The 24,145-nt window shown below is 39.7% G+C and overlaps 1 protein-coding gene, 1 long non-coding RNA gene and 1 pseudogene across 4 annotated transcripts in view; 1 reads left to right on the forward strand and 2 right to left on the reverse strand.

Moving 5' to 3' along the window:
* The window catches only part of GAD2 (glutamate decarboxylase 2), a 71,357-nt gene extending 67,602 nt beyond the window's left edge, over window positions 1–3,755 (forward strand). For both annotated transcript variants that reach the window (XM_019749131.3, XM_074324956.2), the window contains one exon: window positions 730–3,755. In XM_019749131.3, coding sequence (XP_019604690.1) covers window positions 730–903 — 174 coding nt within the window. In that variant the 3' untranslated portion in view covers window positions 904–3,755. The remainder of the gene's footprint in view (window positions 1–729) is intronic.
* A 299-nt stretch (window positions 3,756–4,054) lies between these two features.
* The window catches only part of LOC141570035 (uncharacterized), a 49,749-nt gene continuing 29,658 nt past the window's right edge, over window positions 4,055–24,145 (reverse strand). Inside the window, exons 2-5 of one of the 2 annotated variants that reach the window (XR_012493776.2) lie at window positions 10,024–10,221; window positions 9,775–9,931; window positions 7,852–8,002; window positions 4,055–5,517 (exon numbers count right to left, since the gene is read on the reverse strand). This is a non-coding gene — a long non-coding RNA (uncharacterized LOC141570035). The remainder of the gene's footprint in view (window positions 5,518–7,851; window positions 8,003–9,774; window positions 9,932–10,023; window positions 10,222–24,145) is intronic. The other variant, XR_012493777.2, reaches the window with a different exon arrangement.
* LOC109456691 (nucleosome assembly protein 1-like 1 pseudogene) lies at window positions 10,650–12,336 on the reverse strand (annotated as a pseudogene).

Genomic DNA, 24,145 nt, shown 5'->3' on the forward strand with positions numbered 1-24,145 from the left:
GCTGGGTGACAAAGAGTTGAGTGAAAGAGTTTGACCTTGATTTCATAGACAACAGAGGATGGCTAGTGCTGTAGTCATTCAGTCTGGCATACATGTGGTAAAATCTTGTCTGTGATCCACGTATGTAAGTCCAGTGGGTTCAGCATTTTTCTCAGCTGAGTCTTCACCATTATTAAGAAACATATTTCAAAATACCTTATAAATTGAGGTAATGCAAAAGGAGAATGAAAAGAAACTAGAAAGCTTTAGGGTCTCAAAAAATTGCTTTAGGGTCTCAAAAGTCTGCTTATTTTTATACTTCACTTGATATTGAGGCTTACCTGTTGGTAGCCATTTTCTGAACTATGTTTTATTTCCAATGTTTTCACATTTACTGAGGGAAAAAGAATACTCTGCCTTAAATGTTGTACTGCTAAACTCTTTTAGCCTTGGACCAACATCAGATTCTTCCCATTCTCCCAAAATATTAACTAGAAAGTCAACAAAAAAGTGGCAAGCACCTGATAGCCTACCATTTACTATTCCTCGTGTCACATTTAAGATCTTGGTATTGAATTGCTCCAGTCCTCCAATCCCAGGAAAACTTGGAAGCAATTCTTTCGAGGAAAAACAAATGTGATTCTAATTGTTTAGTTAAAAATGAAAAATGCTGCTTGATAACAGGTTCTTGTTCTAAGGAAAGAGTCCCCAGGAGAAACAGTTGCCGTTTTGAACTGTTCTCTCCCACAGGTGGCTCCAGTGATTAAAGCCAGAATGATGGAGTACGGGACCACAATGGTCAGCTACCAGCCCTTGGGAGATAAGGTCAATTTCTTCCGCATGGTCATCTCAAATCCCGCAGCAACTCACCAAGACATTGACTTCCTGATTGAAGAAATAGAACGCCTTGGACAAGATTTATAATAACCTAGCTCACTAAGCTGTTTCAGTTCTCTAGGTAGACAATTAAGTTGTCACAAACTGTGTGAATGTATTTGTAGTTCGTTCCAAAGTAAATCTATTTCTATATTGTGGTGTCAAAGTAGAGTACAGTTTAAAAATCAAAAAAACATTGCTCCTTTTAAAATTCCTTTCTTAAGTTTAGAATACCTCTCTAATAATTAGCGACAAGAGGCTGTGTTCTAATCACTAAGGAAAAGCTTAAAATTGTTATAAATTCTTCTCTTACTTTTAATATAGTGTGCAAATCAAATTTTCTTTTCACTTCAGAATAGTAGGATTGAATAGTGCCAAATTGCCCCTGAATCATAAAAGGTTCTTTGGGGTGCAGTGAAAAGGATAAAGTAAATATAAAATATATGTTGACAATAAAAACTCTTGCCTTTTTCATAGTATTAGAAAAAGTTTCTAATTTACCTATAGCAACATGTCAAATGTATTTAAATACATATAATTTTACAAAAGGAAAATATATATATTAAAAGAAATCCTATTTTGTAACATATAGATTTTTATTTTATATGGGTTATACAAACTGCAGGGGCAGATATAAAAAATAAGCCAGATTTTTTTTTCTCTTTCTTTTAATGGAGGCACAATAAAACACTTAGCAAAGTTATATTGAAACATAGGCCCACAAAATTCTTAAAAGGTAGGATGCTTTCTTTCTGTTCATGTTATGGCTTACCACATCTTTAAAATCAGTATTATAAAACAAACACAAAAAGTTCCTTAATATGATTGATCAGATCGACAATAAGATTCTCTTCCCATATCAGTTTTCCACCCAGTGGACCCCTTGCAGACACGCTAAATAAGCATGACAAGCCAAGGCTCATCTTAGACTAAATTAAGGGAATCGTTTCTCTTTTGCTTTCCACTTCAATCTGTTTTGAACAGAATGTGGATGCTGGTTCCTGAGGCATCTTCCCAAACAGTATTCTTTTATTCGGTCATTTGAATTAATTAGGGGAAGTAAAAATAAAATCTAATCAGCCTGAGCAAAGAGGAACCAAGCACATTCCATGTGGTAAGCCCTGAAAATTAAAGTCAACTTTGGGAGAAGAGAGCTCTGTGTGAGAATAATGACGTCATCCTGGACGCCATATTGACACTGTCCAAGGAGTCATTTATCTCCCGGGTAATTGCTTGGTCCCATTCCCTCCCCATTCCTACCAACAAAAGTCTTTCCCACTAGCTTCCCTATCACTGGAATCCCAAATACTTAATTTCTACTCCATGGGTGGTTTTTTTATGCCCTGGAGAAATGATCTCCTCACCCAGGATGTTAAGACAGCATCTTAAAACCTTTTCTCTATCTCCCATCAAGATCCAAAGTGACCAGAATATACAAATAATAAGATACTTAGAATTCAAAATAGTATTTTAAAAGCATCCTCTGCCCCTGCAAACCTGATGGAAAGACAGGAGCTAACAAGCACTCCCACAGATATTTGTGGAGCCACAGATTCTCAGATGCTGACTGCTAGTAGAGGAGACTGTGGATTCATGTATCAGATTGCAGACACAAATTTAAAAACATTCGTCCTTTCTGTATGGACCAGAAATAGTTTTTACCAATAGGTTACTTTCCCCATCCCTGCTTCTTCCAGGCCCTTCCCCAAGTTTGCTGGGAGACTTGTGCAAAACCGTATGCTGTGAAATCCCTACCAATTATAGCCCAGGGAAGAAGGTAAATAAAGCCAAATAGGTCCCAGTATTTTAACAAATACTCTTTAAAGTAGTCTGTAATCGACCCAGGAGGGAAGGAGTGAGGGAGGAAGATTGTTTTGAACATTAGCCAAAATTCCCAATGCAAAAGGCCTTTGTGTGGGACCATTCCTTACAAGTTTTAGATAAGTTTGGTTTTAGCTTTAATCAGGAGTGACATGATCATTTTCATTTATACAGCAATATTGTGTTTATTATTTTAAAATACTTGAAGAAAAGTGTGGTATGTCTTAATCTGAGACACCGAAATGGTATGGACTTCATGTACTGTCACGAGGCTGTGAGGAAAGAAAAGGAAACCAATCGTGTGTGTAACTATATTGCCTTTATTATATTGATAGTACCATCTTGTCACCTCAGATTGGGGTTGTGCACTTTAGATCTGAACTGTACAGTGTTGCAAATCAACATGTGTTGCTGTAAAAGCTTGTACAATATATTATTGATATGTCTTTTTCTGTGTGGTAGCTGTATTGATATTCTGAGAACTGCATTCGCATCTGTTCCTGTGCTCTCTCCCTCCCTCTCTCTGCTAAACTGTATGCCCTCCACATCAGCTCTAATACAGAATATGCCCTCGGCTAAGCTTCCCACTGAGAAATCTCCTTTGAGACTTGTGTAGTTTCACAAAACGCAAGGTGAACGCTACTTCGTCTCTGAAGACGGAAGAAACCCATTATGGAATGTCACGGACTGCTAAAATTGCAGGTATTGTCCCTGCTGGGGTTTGGAGTAGGTGCCACTCCTTGAAATATGGACAAAGAAAGCACAAGTGTAAATATAGTGCAGGACAAGGAAGAAAGGAACCTAACAGTGGAGATCATCTTGCACGTGCTCTCCTGTTTTCAAATGCTAAGTTCAAGCACTGTGTATTTATTAGTTACCTGTGCCAAAATACTGTTCCCAATTGATGTTTCTGAAAGACGTCACCCTCTCCCCAACATTATTCCATGACTAAAGACAGAAAAAAAAAATACAAACATGTGGCAACCTGTTCTTCTTACCAAATATAAACTTGTGTGTGATCAAAGTATTTTATCTGTGTCACCTCTCTAAACCCAAATAAATGTGTAAGTGTGGACACATCTCAGGCTTAGAATGCTTATTTCTGACCTTGCCATGTTGTGGAGCTAATTTTTGATGAACTGCCTGAGTAAAAGGCCCTTCATTTGCCACAGAGCGCATCATGGGCCTTTGGGTCTCTGTTGGGGAAAAAAGGCCCTTACATCTGCAGTCGCCCCCTACTGTAGTTTCTGAAGAATATTGTTTACCACCCTGTTTTCTCCTTTAATCAGATGGAAGCTTTTTAAAAAATATGTATATTTTTTATTATGTAAAATTGCATGTACATACACAAGTAGACAAAATAGTACAATAAAGTCCCATGAAGGCTTCATCCGGCTTCAACATTTGCTGATTCAGAGCCTAAGTCTCGTTTCATCCATGCCCCACTCCATATCCTCCCCAACACCAAATTATTTTTATATGAATCTGTGAAAAAGAAGGACTCCTAAAAAAATAAGTCCTCAATGCAATTATCCCAACTAAAACTGTAACAGTGATACTGCGATAATGATATGAAATACCCAGTTAGAGTTCTCATTCCTTTGATTCTCAATTCTATAGCAAGAAACCCAGGAAGGCCCCACACACCTTTCAGGACAGCTGGGGCACATGCAATTCAGGTGCACAAAACGACACTGTATGCACGTGAGCTATTGCAGCGCGGGCAGATGAAAAGCCAGGGGAATTTAATCAGTGGACTATATCCTGATATGCCTTGCCAGGGTATTCTGTGGCCAAATAAATACAAATCAGAGTTAGTATATGCTACGAATGTTTATGAGTGCTATAATGTCATGGGAGGAGGTATCATCCTAAAGGACTGGGTTAGGGTGGCCTGGAAACCTAGGATCCTGCTAGGAGAGGTTGGATCCATGCGCTCACGTTTTCATTCCTTCAATGAGGCATCTCCTGGAGCAGCTGCTGGCCTCAGACTGCTAGGCCTCAGATGCCAGCTCTGCTGTTCATTAGCTCTGTGACCCTGCGCAAATCACTTAACCTCTCCAACTCTCAGTTCGCTCATCTGTTAAGTGAGGACAAAAATAGCAGTTTTCTCAAGGGTGATAATCAAGATTCAAATGAGAAGAAAACTCAATGCTTGCAACATGATGAATGTTTACGGTATGTGTTCATTTTATTTTTATTCTGAGTTGCTGCCTATAAGAACCAGGCTTCAGACACAAGCCCTTCGAGCTCCTTAACTCATCTAGAGGAGATCGTCCTAAACACATAGAGGAGGCTACAGCAGCATCTCCCTGTAGAAAGCCATGTTAGGAATTCTCCCTAAGGGCAGCAGGCTGGTGGCTGAGGCAGCCTCCGTCACAGCCTTAGCCCTAGCTTTAATAGAGTATGGGAAGAGACCCAGAAAGCCTGGGCAGGAAAGCTGAGCAAAAAGGAAGAGCAAGAGGAAGTAAGCTACTTTAGTTGGGACAAATTATCCAGTATGTGTTCCGAACCCCTTTCCCCAGGGCACATCCTTGCCTCAGACAGGCGGCCATCAGAGTTAGAGCGAAATGACATAGGACATCAGGTTCAGCTTCATTGGAATTGCCAATATGGTCACTTACCCAACTAAGGCTTCCAGCTTTCATTTATAGTGAGGCTCAATCGTTGGGGGCATCGTTGGGGGCATACCAGAAAGAAGAGTAACTTAGTCTTCCTCAAGCCATTAAAGAGTTTCCAACGCCTCGAAAAACGAGTAGCAAAGAAACACTAAAAGTTCTGAATTGAAGGTCGTCACTGCCCAGGACCTGCGGTCATTGGCCCTGGCCTTGGAGCGTGCACCTGGATAAACACACAAAGTACACACTCAAGCAGATGCACAGACACTTCTCTACTTGAAACCCTGCTTCCCACTTTTGGAAAAAATGTTTGTGGTCTCTATGAAAGTGTCAGAACTGAGGCGTCTGGTTGAAGAAAAGTAATAAAAAGCTTATTACAGCTCGCAAGAAAAGGACTTGCCAGGGAAATTTCAATTTATTTAAACATGGTAACATTGTAAATTCCAGGGAAATTCAATTATACAAACTTGAGAAAGGAAAGATTCAAAGAGTTTTCTTCCAATTCAGATTTTAGTCAGTCAAAAGGAAATCTTGCTGTGAAATCTTTTGCCTTCTCTTTATTTCCTTTTATGTCTGTTTTGGGATTGTGGAGATCAAGAAAGTAAGGCATAGGAATTTTCTTTAGTGTTTATTTTTATTTAAATTGTTGCCTAAGATTGCATACATTTCCTCTGTCCTATTGAGACATACTCTAGAGGGAGAAGCCATTTCTCGCTATGCGTCTCCACAGCTGGCTGGGCCCAGGCTGAACTATACGTAGGAAAGAGCATATGGTTCCAATTCTTACTTAGCAGCCAAGAGATAAAAAATGAGTTTCCTTCTTTCTCTATATGCACTTGTTAACGTGGCAAATGCAAAACATCCACTCACTTCCCTTTTTTGAAAGGGTGGATGGAATTTCAGGTAAAATATGTATCAAGAATTAACCATTGATAGTTAGGCCTGGGTGGGAAATTAAATTCTGACATTGAGTGATTCTCTCTGCTGCTGTCATAATGAGCCATAATAATTTATTATAAGAGATAATGTAATCTAGGAGTAAATTCAATGCATGAAGGATCCCAGACAACTGACATCATTAATCTAATAATTATAGCAATATTTAATGAAGGAAACGAGAAATGGAAGAACGGGCGAAGGCCTGACCTAATTCTTCTGCCTTACTCTACCTCAATCTGAGGCAGCTATTCTAAAATTCCAGAAGCCCCTTCAATACTTCCTGGACTAATGGCAAAATCTGCTAATCCTCAGTAATATACTGTCCCTTCTTTTTATAAATTCTGAATGTCTTTTCTTCATCTGTAAAATTAGGTTAGTGATACTTATTGCAGAGGGTTGTAAGGATTCAATGAAAAAACATCTGTAAGGCCCTTGGCAATAATCACCTGCCAGTGACTGTTCCCTTCTGTCCCCAGCTCCATCCTGTACCTGCCCTGCCTTCTGGTATTAGAATGGCCTCCTGACGGAATGGCTGCTGGGGAGTCCACTGGATCAACATTTACTAGGAATCTGATTGCTTCCCTGGGTAGCTTTTCATAGAAATTAAAAGGGTTTTGTTTGTTTGCTTGTTTGCTTAAACAAAACATCAATGGCGACCATGCACTTCTGCAAAGAGCCATGGGCTTGAACACACTGGGAGCAGGCTGTATTTGGTCAGCTCATTTATAAGGACTTTATTGGATTCTGTTTAGACAGGGCCCCACAAGGGGCAGAGGAGATAATCACCTATTAGCTGCTGAGCAGCAGCCACCTGAGACAGAGGACCCCAGGTTGACAAATGCTACTGCAGCAGCCTTTGTTACAGAGATGACTCATGGGAGCCATGCAAAGCCTCAGCAAGCAAGGAACAGGATCAACTAGGCTGCGTGTCCCACATTCTACACCATGATGACACTGGTGCTGAGGAAGATTCTCATTCTGCTTTCATTTGCCACACATACAGGCTAGAGGAAGCCACTCACCCCAGGACCCTTAACAGGCACATACACAAGAATCCCTGTCAACTAAGAACACCCTAGGTTCTTCTGATATGGGAACCATAATTACCTCATCCTCCCTGTGCCCCTTCTGAGGTTGCATAACACACAGTTTGCTTCAGGAATATATTTATATTTAGGGACCATTGTGCTTTCCCACTATGCTTGTAAATATATTATAAGAGATAACGTATATATGTCTGTGTGAGAGTATATATATATATATGTGTGTATATATATGTGTGTGTGTATATGTATATATGTGTATATGCATATATATACATATATATACACACATATATAAAACTGCCATGTTAAAGATATATCTACAAGCTCTGCATATATCTAAACTTCCTATGCCCACAGCTCCACTTTTCTTCTCCAGCCACATGCCTTCCAGGAGTCATGGTAAAGCTACCGAAAGAGTAAGTCAAGAGGAAGTCAGTGTAAACAATAAATATCCGTGATGTGTTAGCTGCTAGGAGAGAGGGATGAAATATCATAGTCCCAGGCTTCAAGGAGCTTACAGTGTGGCAGGAGAGATAAAGAGGTAAGTCAATACATGACGTTGTCATAATTACCTGAATTCAGCGAGGATGACTCCGTGGGGGCGCAGAGAAGGCTCGATCTTGAAGGACGCTTTCCCAAAGGTCAGGAGGGAGCGAGGCACTCTGAGTCTGTCTCATGGACAGCATGAGAAAGGCATGGGAGGCCATCCCCAGGAGCAGCACTCTAAGGGAGAGTGCAGCTGACAATCCAGCACATCATTTAGGAGAGCTCTGCCTACTAAGGTGCTCTGCTCATAAAGAGAACTAAATGCACGTTGTTGGCTAACAGGCATGAAAAATTAAACCTAAAATAATCAATGTTCTGGAAACATCTATGAGAAATGGGAGTGGTCTGGAGGGTGGGAGACAAATATGCATTTATTTAGGGTGGTAGCTTCCTGAGTGAAGCTCCTGGGACCAGAGCAGAGTCCCCAGGCCAGTCCTGTGAGAGACATTTCCAGCACGTCCACTCCAATCCCTGCTTTGAAGGCTGGAACACTGGTCCTTTGCAGAATACTTCATAAAGAGAAGTTTTCAGTGGAAAATTTTGCTTCTTTAGAAACTATGTTTTCCTACCGACAGATGATATTAGAACAAATACAGTTTTAGAAGCAGCCATGGGCTCAGTAATCCTTCAGTGCCATAAACCTAAGAGATGTTCAGCCATGTTTAATAGAGGAGAAGAAAACCTTACCAATTTACTGTGCTCCAAGGAAGTAAAAGTCCAGTGAAATGGTTTTCATCTGGTTAAATCTATTAAATTTAGAGGCAATGAAATGTTTAAGCACAAGAACTACCTCCGGGGTCCCTCTCCCACAGAGCATATTAAAAATCATCCATTTCCACTTCAGACAGAACTATCCTGAATTATACCTAATTGTCATTAAGCTCTATTGATATTAGTTCTACTTCTTCAAATCCATCACTTCTTCTCTATTACTATACTCTTCTCAGTTCTGGCCTTAATTTCTAACTTGGAGTGTTATAAAACTGATTACCTTCTATGTTACTCTTTTGGTTGCCAGTAATGAAAACCAACTTGAACTAGCTTAGAAAAAAAAAATGGTATAATACTGGAAAAGCTCAGAGTCCAAGAAATCCCAGGAACACTTAGGATTTGGGAAGGGTAACAATCAAAGTACTCCAAGACCTTAGCTGCATGAATTTATGCCTGCTCCCTCTAGAGACCTGCCATTGATGACCTGAGTTAGCTCAGAATTCCCAGTGTCTGTCTTTTGTTCTTATTATTAAGGAAGATTCTGACTGGGTGAGCTTTGGGTCAAATGTTCACTTTGATCAAAGTGGTCAGGTCTAAGATGATGGAATCATTAGCACAAATATGGCTCTCAGGGCCCACCCCTACGGGTCAGGGACTGAGGTCAGGGGAAGGAGGGTAGGTCAAGGGCTTTGCAGTCATGGCAGTCATCCTGATAGACACTGTTGGTTACTTAATGTGCATACACACATGTATACACACACACACACACACACACACACACACACACACACACTCAGTGTCTCTATCCACAGGAAATGTTGTCCACTCATTCAATCATTCAATCAGCCAACAAATATCTATTCAGTGCCCATGAGGTCTGGCCCTGGAAATACAATGGGAATAAAAAACAGGCATGGTTCCTGTTGCCATGGGGATACATCTAGGTGGAAAGAAGACAATAAAACAAACAAATATAAAATTACAACTTCAGAAAGGAGTGGTACCTGATATAATGAGAACCTATGATGAAGCCATCACTTTCCTGAGAAATTAATTTATAAGCTGAGAGCTGAAAGATGAATGAGAGTAACCTGACTAAAATGGAAAGACTGGTGTTCCAGGAAAAGGGAACTGCACGCGAGAGCAACCTGTGGGGGGCAGGAGCATGGCTAACAAAAGAGATTTTTCAAATGTTTGGTTTTTGTTGATCGCTATCAACTCGAGAGCAGCAGTCTTACCTGTATTGTCTACTGCTGTCGCCCCAACATCAAGAAGAAAAACCAGCACCTGGGCTCTTAAAGGAGTAGAGAGCAAGGAGGAGCTTGTGTCGAGGTGAGGCTGGAGAGAGAAGCAGGGGCCAGGCCCTGTAGAGCCTCAAGCAGTTGTATCTTTGTCCTAAAAGAAAGAAGAGTAGGTTGGAAGATTTGCATTTGAAAGGAGAACTGTGTAAAGTGTGGAGAGTGATGATAGGAGAGTAGAAGCTATACCTGATGGGAAGCTATTCCAATGTCCAGAAGAGAATGGCAGTATCTCAGACTAGGGTGGTGATGGCAGACATGGACGGGCTGGGTCCTCTGTTCCTAGAGGCTTTGATCTCCATGGAATGACCTTTCTTCTCTAGGCCTCATGCTCCCCGCTCACAATTTTGTGGTCTATGGCCTATACATTTAACCACCACCCACACACTTTTATCAATTAGGGGAAAGATATGAAGAAGACAGGGGAAAAAATAATGTAAGTCTTTTTCTAAAATGGAAAAAGGCTTTCTTATTCAAATTCTTGTATGAGATAGTAGACTGAACACATGCATTTCTTACTTTATTTAAGCCCACTTCCATTGAAAGAAAAAAGGAGGGGAAAGAGGAATTAATCCACAATAGTTTTATTTTTTTCATTTAACAGTTCTGTTCATTTTCATAGCTGTAATCTAATAGTTACAGGATAAAAATACTCCAGAAGAACCAAACTATGTAGCAATTAATGAAAATGTGCAAATTTCTACATTCAACCTATCTGGCAGAAAAACTAAAGTTAAAATGCTAGGTAGAACAAATTGGTCTTTAAAATATCAGTTCCTTTCCTTTAAAAAAATTAATTACTGAGTCTACCAAGAAAATACAAAAACATAAGGCTGTAAGTATATAATAGTTGTTTTTAAACTCATATTACAGTGAAGGTTATTCTCAAGGACACATACATCCTGCTTCACTGCTGCTTGCACTCTGCTGGGGTTTGATCCTTCTTTGACTCATAGTCTGGATCATTTTCCTCATCTTCTTTCCCTTCCTCATCCACCTCTTCACCTTCTTCATCATAATCATCATCATCCTCCTCAATAGCTTCTCCAGTAAGTATAACACTGATCTTGGGATTATACGCTCACGTAAAAAGTGACCCATTTCAAAGTCTGCAGCAAGAATAGCTTCAACAGTGTCATCCAGATCTCCACTCTCAGGAACTTCATGAGGGGCAAAAAAATCAGAGAAAGAATCAACGGAAACTGTCCCATATCCCTTGTGTTTCTGCTTCTTTTTAATAATTTTCAAAGTGACATTTTTCCCTTTTTTCCAATCTATCTGGCACCCTGTACAAGCCATAATTTCTGGTCCAGCAAAAGAAAAGGGATCAGAAACATCTGGTTCTGACCTCATCCTGTATGTCTTCATCTACACTTCATGTGTGAAATACTCATTGGGTTCAAAGTGAAATTCTAAGACAAAACTCATAGGCTAGCCAGTGTTTGAGAACTTCACTTTAATATCTTCCAAGTGCTTCAGAATAGGTTTGTGATGTTCCTGAACCATATCACTGAGCAAGTCAACATTCTTAAACACAGGCAACCAAAATTCAGGAATTCCTTTGGGGTCTTCTTTTTTCTTCATCTTTTTTCTCATCTTCAATCTTGGCCTTTTCTTTCAGCTCTGAAATTTCATCTTCCTCATCTAGTTTCCATTGACATTCTTATCCTGTAGGTTCATAAACTGCATGAATGATCTCAAATTGCTTATCAAATAAAACAAAGGCTGATAGAGAACAGCGCACTTTCTTTCAAGAGCGTGAACTTCCTCATACAGCTTGGCTTCTGTGTGTGCACATCTAACTTGAAGGGTTTGAGAGCACTCACTTGTCTTTTAACTACCCTAAGCAAGCTTTCAATGTACCCTGTTGGTGTTTCTACCAGACCATCCAGTCTTTCTTAGAGGGCTGCAAGAATCTGAGGATTTTGCATCATCTGAACAGTCAGCTGACGTGCTTTGATTTTTGTTTCTTCACCAGTTTCTTCTTCTTCTACTTTTTCAACATCATCCAAATCTTGATCAAGTTCAGACTGTTCTTTGTTGTCAATGTTTGCCATGTTTTAAGAACACCAAATATTGGTGGCCAGCACTGGGAACCAGGCAGCCAGAGCTGTGCAGGCAGTGACTCAGGGAAGCGGTGGGAGGAACAGGAGGTGGCGCGGCGAGCAGATGGCACTAAAAAAACTAATCCACAATAGTTTTAACAGGAGAAGGATATCATTAATGGACCAGAATTTATATATTTCTGAAAAAAGAGCAGAGGGACTGAAACAGTGAAGAGAAAGCAGCAGTCCCAAAATGGCCTTGGAGAAACTACAACAAAGGAGGGAGCTAGCAGAATACCATCAAGGTCTAAACTCCACCTTAGTGGGTATATGGACAGCAGAAGTGAGGGGTCAGTAATCAGGATGATTAAAGAGGGCATGTCATCAAAACAGCTATACAGGTAACCTTTACACTCATTGGCCCACATATACCTTCCTAGTAAGTTAACTAAAGTTGATAGTCTGGCCTTTAATGAAATTAAATAATCTATGATCACCCCTGGGCCAGAAAGAGCCAAGGCTCTATCTCATTTATAAAATAAAAACTAACCAATATGAAAATAATTATGTGTGCTGAAAAATAAATCAATAGAGAAGGGGTCCAAGATGGTGGAGCAGCTAAACGCTGTGCTTTCCTTATCCTGTGAACACATCAAAATTACAACTAACTTATAGAACAATCAACCTGAAGAATCATCTGAAGTCTAGCTGAACAGAAATTTCATAACTAAGGATATAAAGAAGCCACATTGAGACTGGTAGGAGTGGCAGAGACATGAAATGGGCTAGCCCCAAACCTCCATGTGGAGGATGAAAATTGGGAGGGATATCTCAGCCATGGTCAGGGATCCCAGCTTCACACCAGGCTCCCCAGCCATAATACTGGTACAAGGAAGCGGAGCCCCCACAACATCTGGCTGTGAAAAACAGTGGTGATTCCAACCGTCTGGGTGGGATGAAAGACTGCAAAACCCAGACATCCTCTTAAAAAGCCAACAGGCACTCATCCTGCCCTCCAATGGAGAGACAGGGACTTGGGGGGCATCAGAGACATACAGGAAAATACTGAATTGTATGGCTTCATAGTGAGGACTGGAGGGACAGCTGCCAGTTTCCCTGTGTGGGGTCTTTTTCCTGTGCAACTGGTAGGCAAGTGCCATCTTACCCGTGTTTAGCTCTCCTCCATGCCCATGGCCAAATCTGAATCTGGATTGGTCTGGTGAGTTCTGCATGCTCCACCTTGGTGACTCACTGAGACCCCATCGCACCCAACTCTGTACTGCAGAAGCTTTATCAGCATCCAAACCTTACAGGAGCAAGCAGGTGGCAGTAGGCCTTGGAGTGTCCTGGCTTTTTGTGGAGCTGCCCCAGACCTGGTACTGGTGGCAGCTGTCCTTAGTTCACAGCATGGCCTCTCCCACTTGCTTCCAGGTCCAGCACAGGTTGTGACAAATGGTGGGTCGCTTTATAGCTCCTAACAAGTAGCCCCTGGCTGGTCACAGACAGTGGTTTACCTAGACGTGTGCCAAAGCCCTTCCCAAAAGGCCCCAGAACCAACATACTTGGAGGTTGGCTTTAGACCACAGCACAGCACCACCCAATTAGTCCTACAAGACACACATCCAAAGGGAGGTCTCAATAGGCACCAGAGCCTACTGAGGAAAATCCCAATCTGTGTGGTAAGCACCCTGTACAGTAGCCCATAAGCAGCGGATGTGGCCAAACCCCACAGCCAGTCAGCCTGAAGGTCAATTCCACCTACTGACATGCCAATAGCAATAAAGGCTCAACTATAACAGGAGGGTACACACAACCCACACAAGGAAAACTCCTGAAGCACCTAGCGCAGGTGACCAGGGAGACTGTGCTACTGGGCCCCATAGGGCACCTACTACATAAGACCACCTGGCAAAACTGAGAAATGTAACAAATCTACCTAACACATAGAAACAAACACAGAGAGGCAGCCAAAATGAGGAGACAAAGAAAGACGTCCCAAACGAAGAATCAGGAGAAAACTCCAAAAAAAGAACTAAGTGAAATGAAGGCAAGAAATCCACCACATGCAGTGTTCAAAATACTGGTTACTAGGATGCTCAAGGAACTTAGAACTTCAACAAAGAGATAGCAATCATAAAAAATAAAAAGACATAGAAACCTTAAAAAAGAACCAGTCAGAAGTGAAAAATATAATAACTAAAATGAAGAATGCACTAGAAGGAATTACCAGCAGATTAGATAAAGCAGAAGATAGAATCAGCAAATTGGAAGACCCAGTAGCATAAAATACCCAATTGGAACAGCAAAAAGAAAAAATCCAAAAAGTGAAGATTTGGGGGACAACGTCAAGTGTAACAACACTCACATCATAAGGGTACCAGAAAGAGAAGAGAAGAAACAAGAGATTGAGAATATATTTGAAAAAATAATGACTGAAAACTTTCTTAACCTAGTGAAGGAAATTGACATACAAGCCCAGGAATTGCAGAGAGTCCCAAACAAAATAAACCCAAACGAGCCCACACAAAAACACATTACAATTAGAATTGCAAAGGTTAAAGACAAAGAAAGAATCCTAAAAGGAACAAGAGAAAGGCAACTAGTAACTTATAAGGGAGCTCCCACAAAATTGTGAGCTGATTTCTCAACAAAAACTCTACAGGCCAGAAGGAATTGGCACAAAATATTCAAAGTGATGAAAGGCAAGGATCTACAACCAAGATTACTCAGCAAAGTTGTCATTTAGAATCAAAGGACAGATAAAGAGCTTCCCAGACAAGAAAAACTAAAGGAGTTCATCATCACCAAACCAGTATTACAAGGAATGTTAGAGGGACTTCTTTAAGATGAAAAAAAAAAAAAAAAGATCAAAAATTTGTGTAATAAAATGGCAATAACTATGTATCTTATCAATAATTACTTTAAATGTAAATGGGTTAAATGGTACAATCAAAAGCATAGGGTGACTGAATGGATAAGAAAACAAGAACCTTACATATGCTGCCTACAAGAGACTTTCAGATTTCAAAGACATACACAGATAGAAAGTAAAGGGATGGCAAATGTAATTTCATGACAATGGGGGGGAAGGTGTGGCAGCAATACTTATACCAGAAAAAAAAAAAAAAAAAAAGATTTTAAAACAAAGGCTATAACAAGAAACAAAGAAGGACCCAGTAGTGCTACTTCTGAATATTTATCCAAAGAAACCCAAAACGCTACTTCAAGGGACATTTGCATCCATATGTTCATTGCAGCATTGTTTATAACGGCCAAGATATGGAGGCAAACTGGGTGTCCATTGATGGATGAATGGATAAAGAGGAAGTTGTACATATATATAATGGAGTATTGCTCAGCCATGGAAAGGAATGGGTTCTTTCCATCCTCAGTAGCCTGGATGGTATTGTGCTGAGTGGAGTATGTCAGACAGAGAAAGACAGATGCAATGTAATTTCACTTATATGTGGAATCTAAAGAACAAAATAAACAAATGAACAGAAACACACAGATACAGAGAACATTTTGATGGTTGCCAGATGGGAAGGGAATTGAGGGGGTGGGTAAAAATGGGAAGGGATTAGGAAGTACAAATTGGTTTACACAGTGGTCATGGGGATGTAGGTTGTAGCATAAGGAATATAGTCAATAATACTGTAATAACTATGTATGGTGTCAGATGAGTACTAGATTTATCACGGTGATAGATGTGAAGGGAGTTGGGGGACAGGGTAAAAAAGGTGAAGGGGTTAAGAAGTACAAATTGGTAGTTATAAATTAGTCATAGGGATGTAAAGTAAACCATAGGGAATATAGTCAATAATATGGTAATAACTATGTATAGTGTCAGGTGAGTACTACACTAGTCAGGGGGATCACTTCTTAAATTATATAAATGTCTAACCAGTATGCTATACACCTGAAATTAATATAATATTGAAGGTCAATTGTAACTGAAAATTTTAAAAAGGTGAAGGGGAATAAGAGGTTCAAATTTCCATGTATAAACAAATAAGTCATGAGGATGTAACGTACAGCATGAGGAATATAGTCATTAATATGGTGATAGCGTGGTACGGTGTCAGATGGTTGCTGAACTTATCATGGTGATCACTTCTTTAGGTATATAAATGTTGAACAACTATAGTGTACTCCTGAAACTGGTATAATGTATGTTAGCTATATTTTTAAATAAAAATCTTAAAATAAATAAATAAGTTTTAAAATAAATAAAAACAAATATATATTTAAAACAAAAAATCAGTAGACATTATAAATTTGAGATCTCTAAGAGTAGGAAACAATAGAAAAATAGATGGAAAATGCAAGAGACGAGCAAGAGAATTATACTCAAGCCAAGAGTCCAGGAAAATAGAACAGAGAAAACTGGAGGTAGGAAAATAATCAAGGATATAATGAAACCTTTACAGTAGTATGGGGGGGGGAGAAGGATGGGGTTAGATTCCCCTACCTACTTTCTAAATGAACACAGCTAAAATTATTGGATACTATATTTAAAACATCTTAAAAATATCAATAATCTGGCAATAAATAAAAAAATACTCAGGTCAGGAGCTTAGCAGAGGTAGAAATCCAGAGAGGTAAGCATAACGCTAAACCATTTCCCTTTGAGTATACTTGTCAAACTTTGTGAATTTGAACTTTGGTTTCATGACTTCACGGGAGGAAGGAGATGAAATGTCTGTCTTCCCCTTTTGCTAGCTCTGTTCCTGCCTAGCTGTGGATGGCTGCCATCACCTAAACTTGTGAGCAATTTACTTGTTTACTTAGCTGTTTTCCTCCCCAGACTGTGACCTCTCTGAAGCCAGTGATTCTGTTCTGTTCATATCTGTGTACCAACACTCAACATTGTGGCTGACATGTGGTAGGTACTCAATAAATATTTTATAAATAATTGAAAGCAATGAGAATAACCAACCAATGTGTACGAACTAGTTACACAGAATAGAATCGTTCAGAAAGTCACAAGGGCCAGGGATTTTATTTGCTGCTGTACATTATTGATAACAAAGACAACACAGCACAATTGGTTTTTCAGATGCTTATGAATAATCCAAAAAAGGTGAATCCGTCTTTAAGCCACATCTTAAACAAAATAAAGCATTAGTGGCAAATCCATTTTACTGACTAAAAAAATGTGTTGATACTTATTCTGCCTTTATAGGAACCCAGTTAACTGAAATATCCTACTGGTCATGCCATTTCTCAAAACTTCTGGGTTAAAAGGGGTTTGGTTACACTCAAAATCTATACTAAAATATATTTCATCTCACAGGTCACTCTTACCTGAAAAAATTTATTTTAGAACCTGTCAAAATTAGGGATGAAACTAAGCATAGCACTCCTATTTTAGGATCAAACACTTGGAGAAAGAACTTGGACAACAGTATCCCTGTGGTAGAAAAACCAGACGAAAAACTCCCCGGGTGGAGGATATAGCCCTATATCTACAATGCTCTCGTGTGGGAAATGCTGGGAATACTGAATACCTTAGCAGTCTCCCTAAATTTCCTTTCCTTGCAGTTACTGTCTCAGAGAACTGGTGGCCCAGGTGTCCTCGCACAAAAATATATTTGGCACCGTTCAGCAAGCATTCTCTCAAGTTAGCCACTTCCTTCTTTGAAAAGACTTTTTTTATTCTTAAAGCATATTATTTTGCCCTAAATAGCTTCAATTGTTTACTTAAGCAAGCTTGAGACATTCTGAATTTTAATGGATTCTGAAATATTATTCACATGATTTTTTTCCCCTCTAATTGCTGTCTTACCTGATTAATGCATATTACCAAACTATGGCCAACAGTTACCAGCTGCCTTTACTGCTACAATGTAGCTCATCGAATTCCAAACAAGCACAAAGGAAAAAGGAATAGAGGATGTATAGCTCTAAGGTTGGATCACCTGACACAGGAATGAGAAGTAACTTTCAAGAAAAGGAAAAGAGAACCCAGGACCCCTATTCCAAGCCTCACTTGTTCAGTGTGAATTCTTCACAAATTTTCTGATGCCACTTAGAATTCTTTTCTGGCTTCCAAGGTAATCTCAGCCAGGAATCTGTATCTCCAAAAATGCCTCAGTTTATGACAATGAACAATTAGCTCTACCAATGTATAAAGCAATTTGCAGTAATGGCGACTCGTTTCCTTTCTGACCCCTCCCTGTCATCTCTTTCATCCCTGCCTAACTCTGCCCTGTTGTGACCCTAGTTTTGCTAAATCTGGCTTGTTATACACTAGATGGATTCAGAACCATGAAGAAACTATAGTGCGTATTGACCGAAGCAAGAATTGCCACCTGATTTTTCCCAAGTTTATGTGTCTAAGAGTGACACCAAGAGACTTAACATTGGGAAAACATGATTACTGTATGTGAAGCAAACCTCAAGTATTAGAGATGTTCCTGAAACATTTTAATTATCATTAATAACTTGAGATTTGCATCATCTAAAATTGTATTGAAGCCTCTGATCTCATGCAGAAAATTCTATGACATCTTCCTGAAATCCTATAAGAAACTTTCAAATAGCCCTATTAACTTTTTCCAGAATACAGTATTTAAGAAAAACACCATCTTTTTCTCACAGAAAACTTCTCACCAGGGCTTTGAAGTTCTCAACTATAACTCAATTATTCCCTAGAGCCTCTTATGTGCTACCAAGACTTCATATAATAATGCTGCTCTTGGAATACATAACTATATTTTCTTAGAAATTAAAGAGGGAAGATACAAATACATTGACAGAGTTGGACTTTAATCACTCAACCCTCCCAGTGAACTTACTACTTTCCCTTAGTGAACAGTGTAACACAAAGTGAAAAACTATCAAATATTTGGACTGCACATACAACCAGTAGAAATCTGCAGGAGATGCATGATATTATTCATATTATTCACATTGAACTTGACGCCTAAATGTCTTCTCAATTCTTTTCACCCTTATCCTTTCCTCCACCCCCATAATCAGCCTATAGAAATTCCACATCCACATGCAGTGGTCCCAGTATTTCCCCCAAGCATTCACCCTTCACTGTGTGATGAAGACACCTGAAACTGACTCTTTCATCAGCATCTTTATGGCTCATGTCTGGCACCAAGTTGATGCTTAGAAACTGGTACTAATATTATTACTATTTCAGGGAGCACGTTCTGGAATCTAGTTTCCTACTATCACTTCTATAGTCACAACCTGTTAAAATGGCAGTGCCACGCAGTAGTAGACTCTTCCTCAAGGAATTCTTATTGTTTTGTCCCCTGTTTTGCATGTACATTTTAATTCAGACAGCAGCTATATTTGTACTATTTCCTTCCAGTGTTCACTTAAAAAGAACGGACTCAGCTGTTTCAGAAATCATTGTTTTGAGAGCAGGGAGTCTTCCCTCAATAACCAGCAGTTTCTGTGAGCTCTCACATCTTTTTAAATTTCTGGCTTGTACACATCTTTCACCTCGTTTTCTAAGGACATGCAGAAAACATTATTTGGTATTCTTGACAGTTCCTCATCTTCCATTTCTAATTCTCTATTGTGGTTCTTGGAAGCCAAATCTTTTCTTTTGCCATTTATCTATTCTTCATATATAATTAGACCCCTCAATTTCCTTTCACAAGCAGAGAGTGGAACTGAGTGCATTTAAATCAAGAGAAACTGTATTCTGAGTTACATTTCCAGCATACTGATGAGTGCTATCACTGAGGTTAGCAAATCATAATTAATAGTTCCTTTAAAAAGCAAAATAGTCTGTAATCTCTAAATGCTGCATACGAGTCATTATATTACTCCCTGTGTTCAAGTCTGCAATGGGCAACCCATTGCTTCTGTGAGAGTCTACTATAAAAACACTTAACAGTAGCTAACAATTAGGAAAAAGTACATACACACACTCACACACATACACACACAATCACACACACATACAATGGGTGGGGAGAGAATGAATTAATATATTGGGCTCTATATTTTTTCTTCTTACATTTTTCTTTCCTGCCCTCCAAATGATGATAAGAAATAGTAAGAACAGGGGAGTGGTCATAATACTGGATAAACCAGAATGAGCTTCTGAGGGATGGAAGAATTAATTGGCTGCATGCTTCTCCATATGGCACAAAACCCCATTGCAGGGCTCAGGTTGCTGAGCAGAGAGTGTTACTGGCCCCTTCTCAGTTGTTGGTTCATTGTTACCTTTTTGTTGTTTTCAAATTTACTATAAACATTTTTTTTAGTTTTGTTTGTTTGTTTGTTTGTTTTTTAGTAGAGAGTTCAAGATTCAACAAGCTATCCTGTAGTCACTTAGAATATGATGGTGATAAAATGACTTCAAGTATTTTGTTGAAAATTTGAAAATTTGAAATCTGGGAATATTTTCTATCTTTGTTTTACCTTTTTCAGTCCTTCCAAACACTCTGTTTAATTTTTAAGTTTAGTTTTTCATCAAAATAATAAAACATGGAAAATCCAACAAATACACAAAATTTAAAAAATGGAAGCTAAAAGCCCTTTCACAAACACTAGAGAATATATTTGTGGTGAGATTTGTCTGTATCATACAAGATTTTTTATACATTTGCAATGTATAGATTTATAGAGATATAGAATCAAATATATATGTATATACATATATACATATGTATATACATACACATATATAAACAGAATAGGTCTATGGGTGTTTTTCTGTATTTATACTGAACATAGAAAAAAATATATACAGGGCAAAATTTGGGAAACACATAGATGTGTGAGGCTATATTTGTAGGCATATTTGTGCTTGTGTGAATGTGTGTGTGTATACATAATGTATAATATTTGTATAATTTTTTACATATTTATTTGTCATCTCTAGCATCATAATTTCTCTGAGAATTACAGCTGCATTTGTTTAAGAAAAATCTTTTGCAAAGTCAGTTGACATAGGAGGTGAGACATTGAAGATATGTATATCTGCAGGAGATAAAGTAACACAAGAAATGAATTAATTTTAAAAATCATTATTATTGAATATCTACTACATTTTAGGTGTTATTTTTTAATCAATAATGATTCAAAATTGTTTATTTTTAATAAAATAATCTGAAGAAAATATTAGGCATTGGGTTATAATTTCATAAAGCTACAACAGGTATGTTCTGTTTTTATATTCAAATTTGAAATATTTAACCTTCAGATAAACAAAACCAATACCTCAAACTGATTTTTCATAACTTTTCCAGATGAACCACAGGTAGCAAGAAATATCTTTTTCCATCCCTTTACTATCAGTCTGTGTGTGTCTTTTGATATGAAGTGAGTCTCTTGTAGGTAACATATGTAAAGGTCTTGTTTTCTTATCAATTCAGCCACACTATTTTTTGATTGAAGCATTTAATCCATTTACATTGAAATAATTGTTGACATGCAGTTATTTACATTTTATTATTCATATTTTTTACTTTTATTTTTTTCGTCTTAAAGAATTCCCTCTAACATTCCTTGTAATACTGGTTTGGTGGTAAGAAATTCCTTTAGCTTTTTCTTCTCTGGGAAGATCTTTATCTGTCCTCGATTCTAAATGATAGCTTTGCTGGGTAATCTTGGTTGTAGGTCCATGTTTTTCATCACTTTGAATATTTCCTGCCAATCTCTTCTAGCCTGCAAATTTTCTGTTGAGATATCAGCTGATAGTTTTATGGGAGCTCCCTTGTAGGTAACTAACTGCTTTTTTCTTGCTGCTTTTACGATTCTCTATTTGACTTTAACTTTGGCATTTTAATTATGATGTGTCTTGGCGTGGGCCTGTCATGCAGAATGTCAGGTGGGGTCTCTGGTCCCGCTCCCCACATAAGAACACAGGACATGGTGAGGCCAAAAAGGAACACCCATGGAGCCATAGATAGGGGAGTCATACCACTATATTCTCGCTGGCGGCTGGGTTGGAGACACAGGAAGCAGGAGCCACACGATCTGCAACCTGCCGTCCACTTCTCTCTGGAATCCAACCTCATTTGATAGCTGTAATCTGCTGTGCTAACTGCAATCCGCTCTTGCTAGCTCAACCACCATCTTCTTGTTAGCTCCCATTTGCTACTAGCGTAGCCACAGCAGTTGTATTAATGGCCAATGGCTCACTGGTTATAGCTGACAGCCAACTAGCCACAGCTGATGACCATCCAATCACAGTTGATGGCCATTTACTACCTGAGCCAGGTCCTTTCCACGGGAGGCTGAGAGCCTGGAAATTGCACTCCTGGCTCTGTCGCCACAGGGCCTCTTTGGGTTCATCTTGTTTGGGACTCTCTGCTCTTCCTGGGCTTGTATATCTATTTCCTTCATTAGGTTAGGGAAGTTGTTGGTCATTATTTCTTCAAATAGGTTTTCAGTTCCTTGTTATCTCTCTTCTCCTTCTGGTAGTCCTATGATACAAATATTGGTATGCTTGATGTTGTCCCAGAAGCCTCTTAAACTATCCTCATTTTCTGGATTCTTTTTTTTTCTGTTTTGATTGGGTGTTTTCTGCTGTAATCTTCTAAATCACTGATTCAATTCTCTGCTTCATCAAATCTACTGTTGATTCCCTCTAATGTATTCTTTATTTCAGTTATTGTATTCTTCATTCCTGACTGCTTCTTTTTCATGTTTTCTACCTCCACTTTTATGTTTCTTATCTCTTTGTTGAAGTTCTCCCTGACATCACTGAGCATGCTTATAACCAGTGGTTGGAACTCTGTATCTGGTAGATTACTTGTCTCCACTATGTTTAGTTCTCTTTCTGGAGCTTTGTTCTGTTCTTTTGTTTGGGATATGTTTCTTTGCCTCCCCATTTTGGCTGTCTCCATGTGTTTGTTTCTATGTATTAGGTAAGGCTGCTATGACTGCTGGTCTTAATAGAGTGGCATTATGTAATAGGTGCCCTGTGGGGCCCAATCATGCAGTCTCCCTCGTCACCTGAATGGGGTGCTGCTTGTGTGGGTTGTGTGTGCCAGCCTTTGTTGCTGTTTGCAAATCAGTGGAAGGGATTGACCCTTGGGCTAATTGGTTGTGAAGACTGGCTGTGATTACAGTGGAGGAGCTGTAGTGCAGGAGCTGACCCTACAGACCAAGATTTGCTTTAGAGAAGCTCTGGTGCCTGCCCAGTTTGCCCTTTGGGTGTGTCATCCTTGGAGGCAGCTGGATGATGCTCTGGTTCAGTTCAAAGCTAGCCACCAAGCATGCCATCCCTGGGACCACCTGGTATGAGCAACAAAGCAAGCCACAGATAGTCACCACCTGCACTGGACTTGGAGGTGCCTTGATGGGTCAAGCTACAAACCAAGGACAGCTGTCACTAGTGCCGAGCTTAGGACTCAACAAGAGGTATGGCACACTCAAAGCCAGATGCTGCTTGTTTGAGTTTTGTGAACCTTTGAGAGATTTTCGGAAAGTCTGTAGCATGAGCTAAGACAAGCCATTTGTGGATCGTGGATTAGGTAAATGCTATGTCAACTGCATCCCAGGATCGCACCAAAATTGCAAATAAATTATAGAACAATCAACTTCCAGAGTCATCTGAAGACTAGCTGAACAGAACTCATAAAACTAAGGATCTAAAGAAGAGGCTGCATCGAGACTGGTAGAAGGGGCAGAGACATGAAACAGGCTGACCCCAAACCCCCAGATAATGGTTGAACACCATGAGGCACACCTTAGTGGTGGGGGTCCACCCAGAAAAGGGAGGGGTCCCAGCCCCACACTGGGCTCCACAGCCCAAAGATCCTGTACCAAAAAGAGGATTTCCCACAACATCTGGCAGTGAAATCAGTGAGGACTCTGTCTGTCCATCTGGTGAGATGGAAGACAGCTGGAAACACAGATGCCCTCTTAAAGGACCCTCACACAGAGTCACTCACTTGCTAACTCTCTTGGTGTCTGTTGGAGGGGTAGCAACTCAAGAGGTACCAGAGTTATAAAGGGCAAGACTGAGTTGTATGGCTCCGAGGTAAGTGCTGGAGGGACAGCAGCCATTACCCTTGTGTGGAGCCTGCCTTACGTGTAGCCTACAGGAAGGCGCCATCTTTTCTATGTTGAACCCTCCTCCAAAGGACCAAATCTGCATTGGTCTGGTAAAATCCACATATGCACACTATCTTGGTGATGCCCTGGGTCCCTACCCCACATAGCTAATACTGCATCGACCAGGGCACTCTCAGCTATTGCATGGCTGGCCCTGCCCCACAAGGTGCAGAAGCCATTTACAGTAGCAGGAGGCCCACAGTGGCCGGGAGAACTTTGGGTGTTGG

Source organism: Rhinolophus sinicus, chromosome 1 (genome assembly GCF_057876585.1).
Source record: "Rhinolophus sinicus isolate RSI-liver-muscle chromosome 1, RSI-T2T, whole genome shotgun sequence".
NCBI lineage: Eukaryota > Metazoa > Chordata > Mammalia > Chiroptera > Rhinolophidae > Rhinolophus > Rhinolophus sinicus.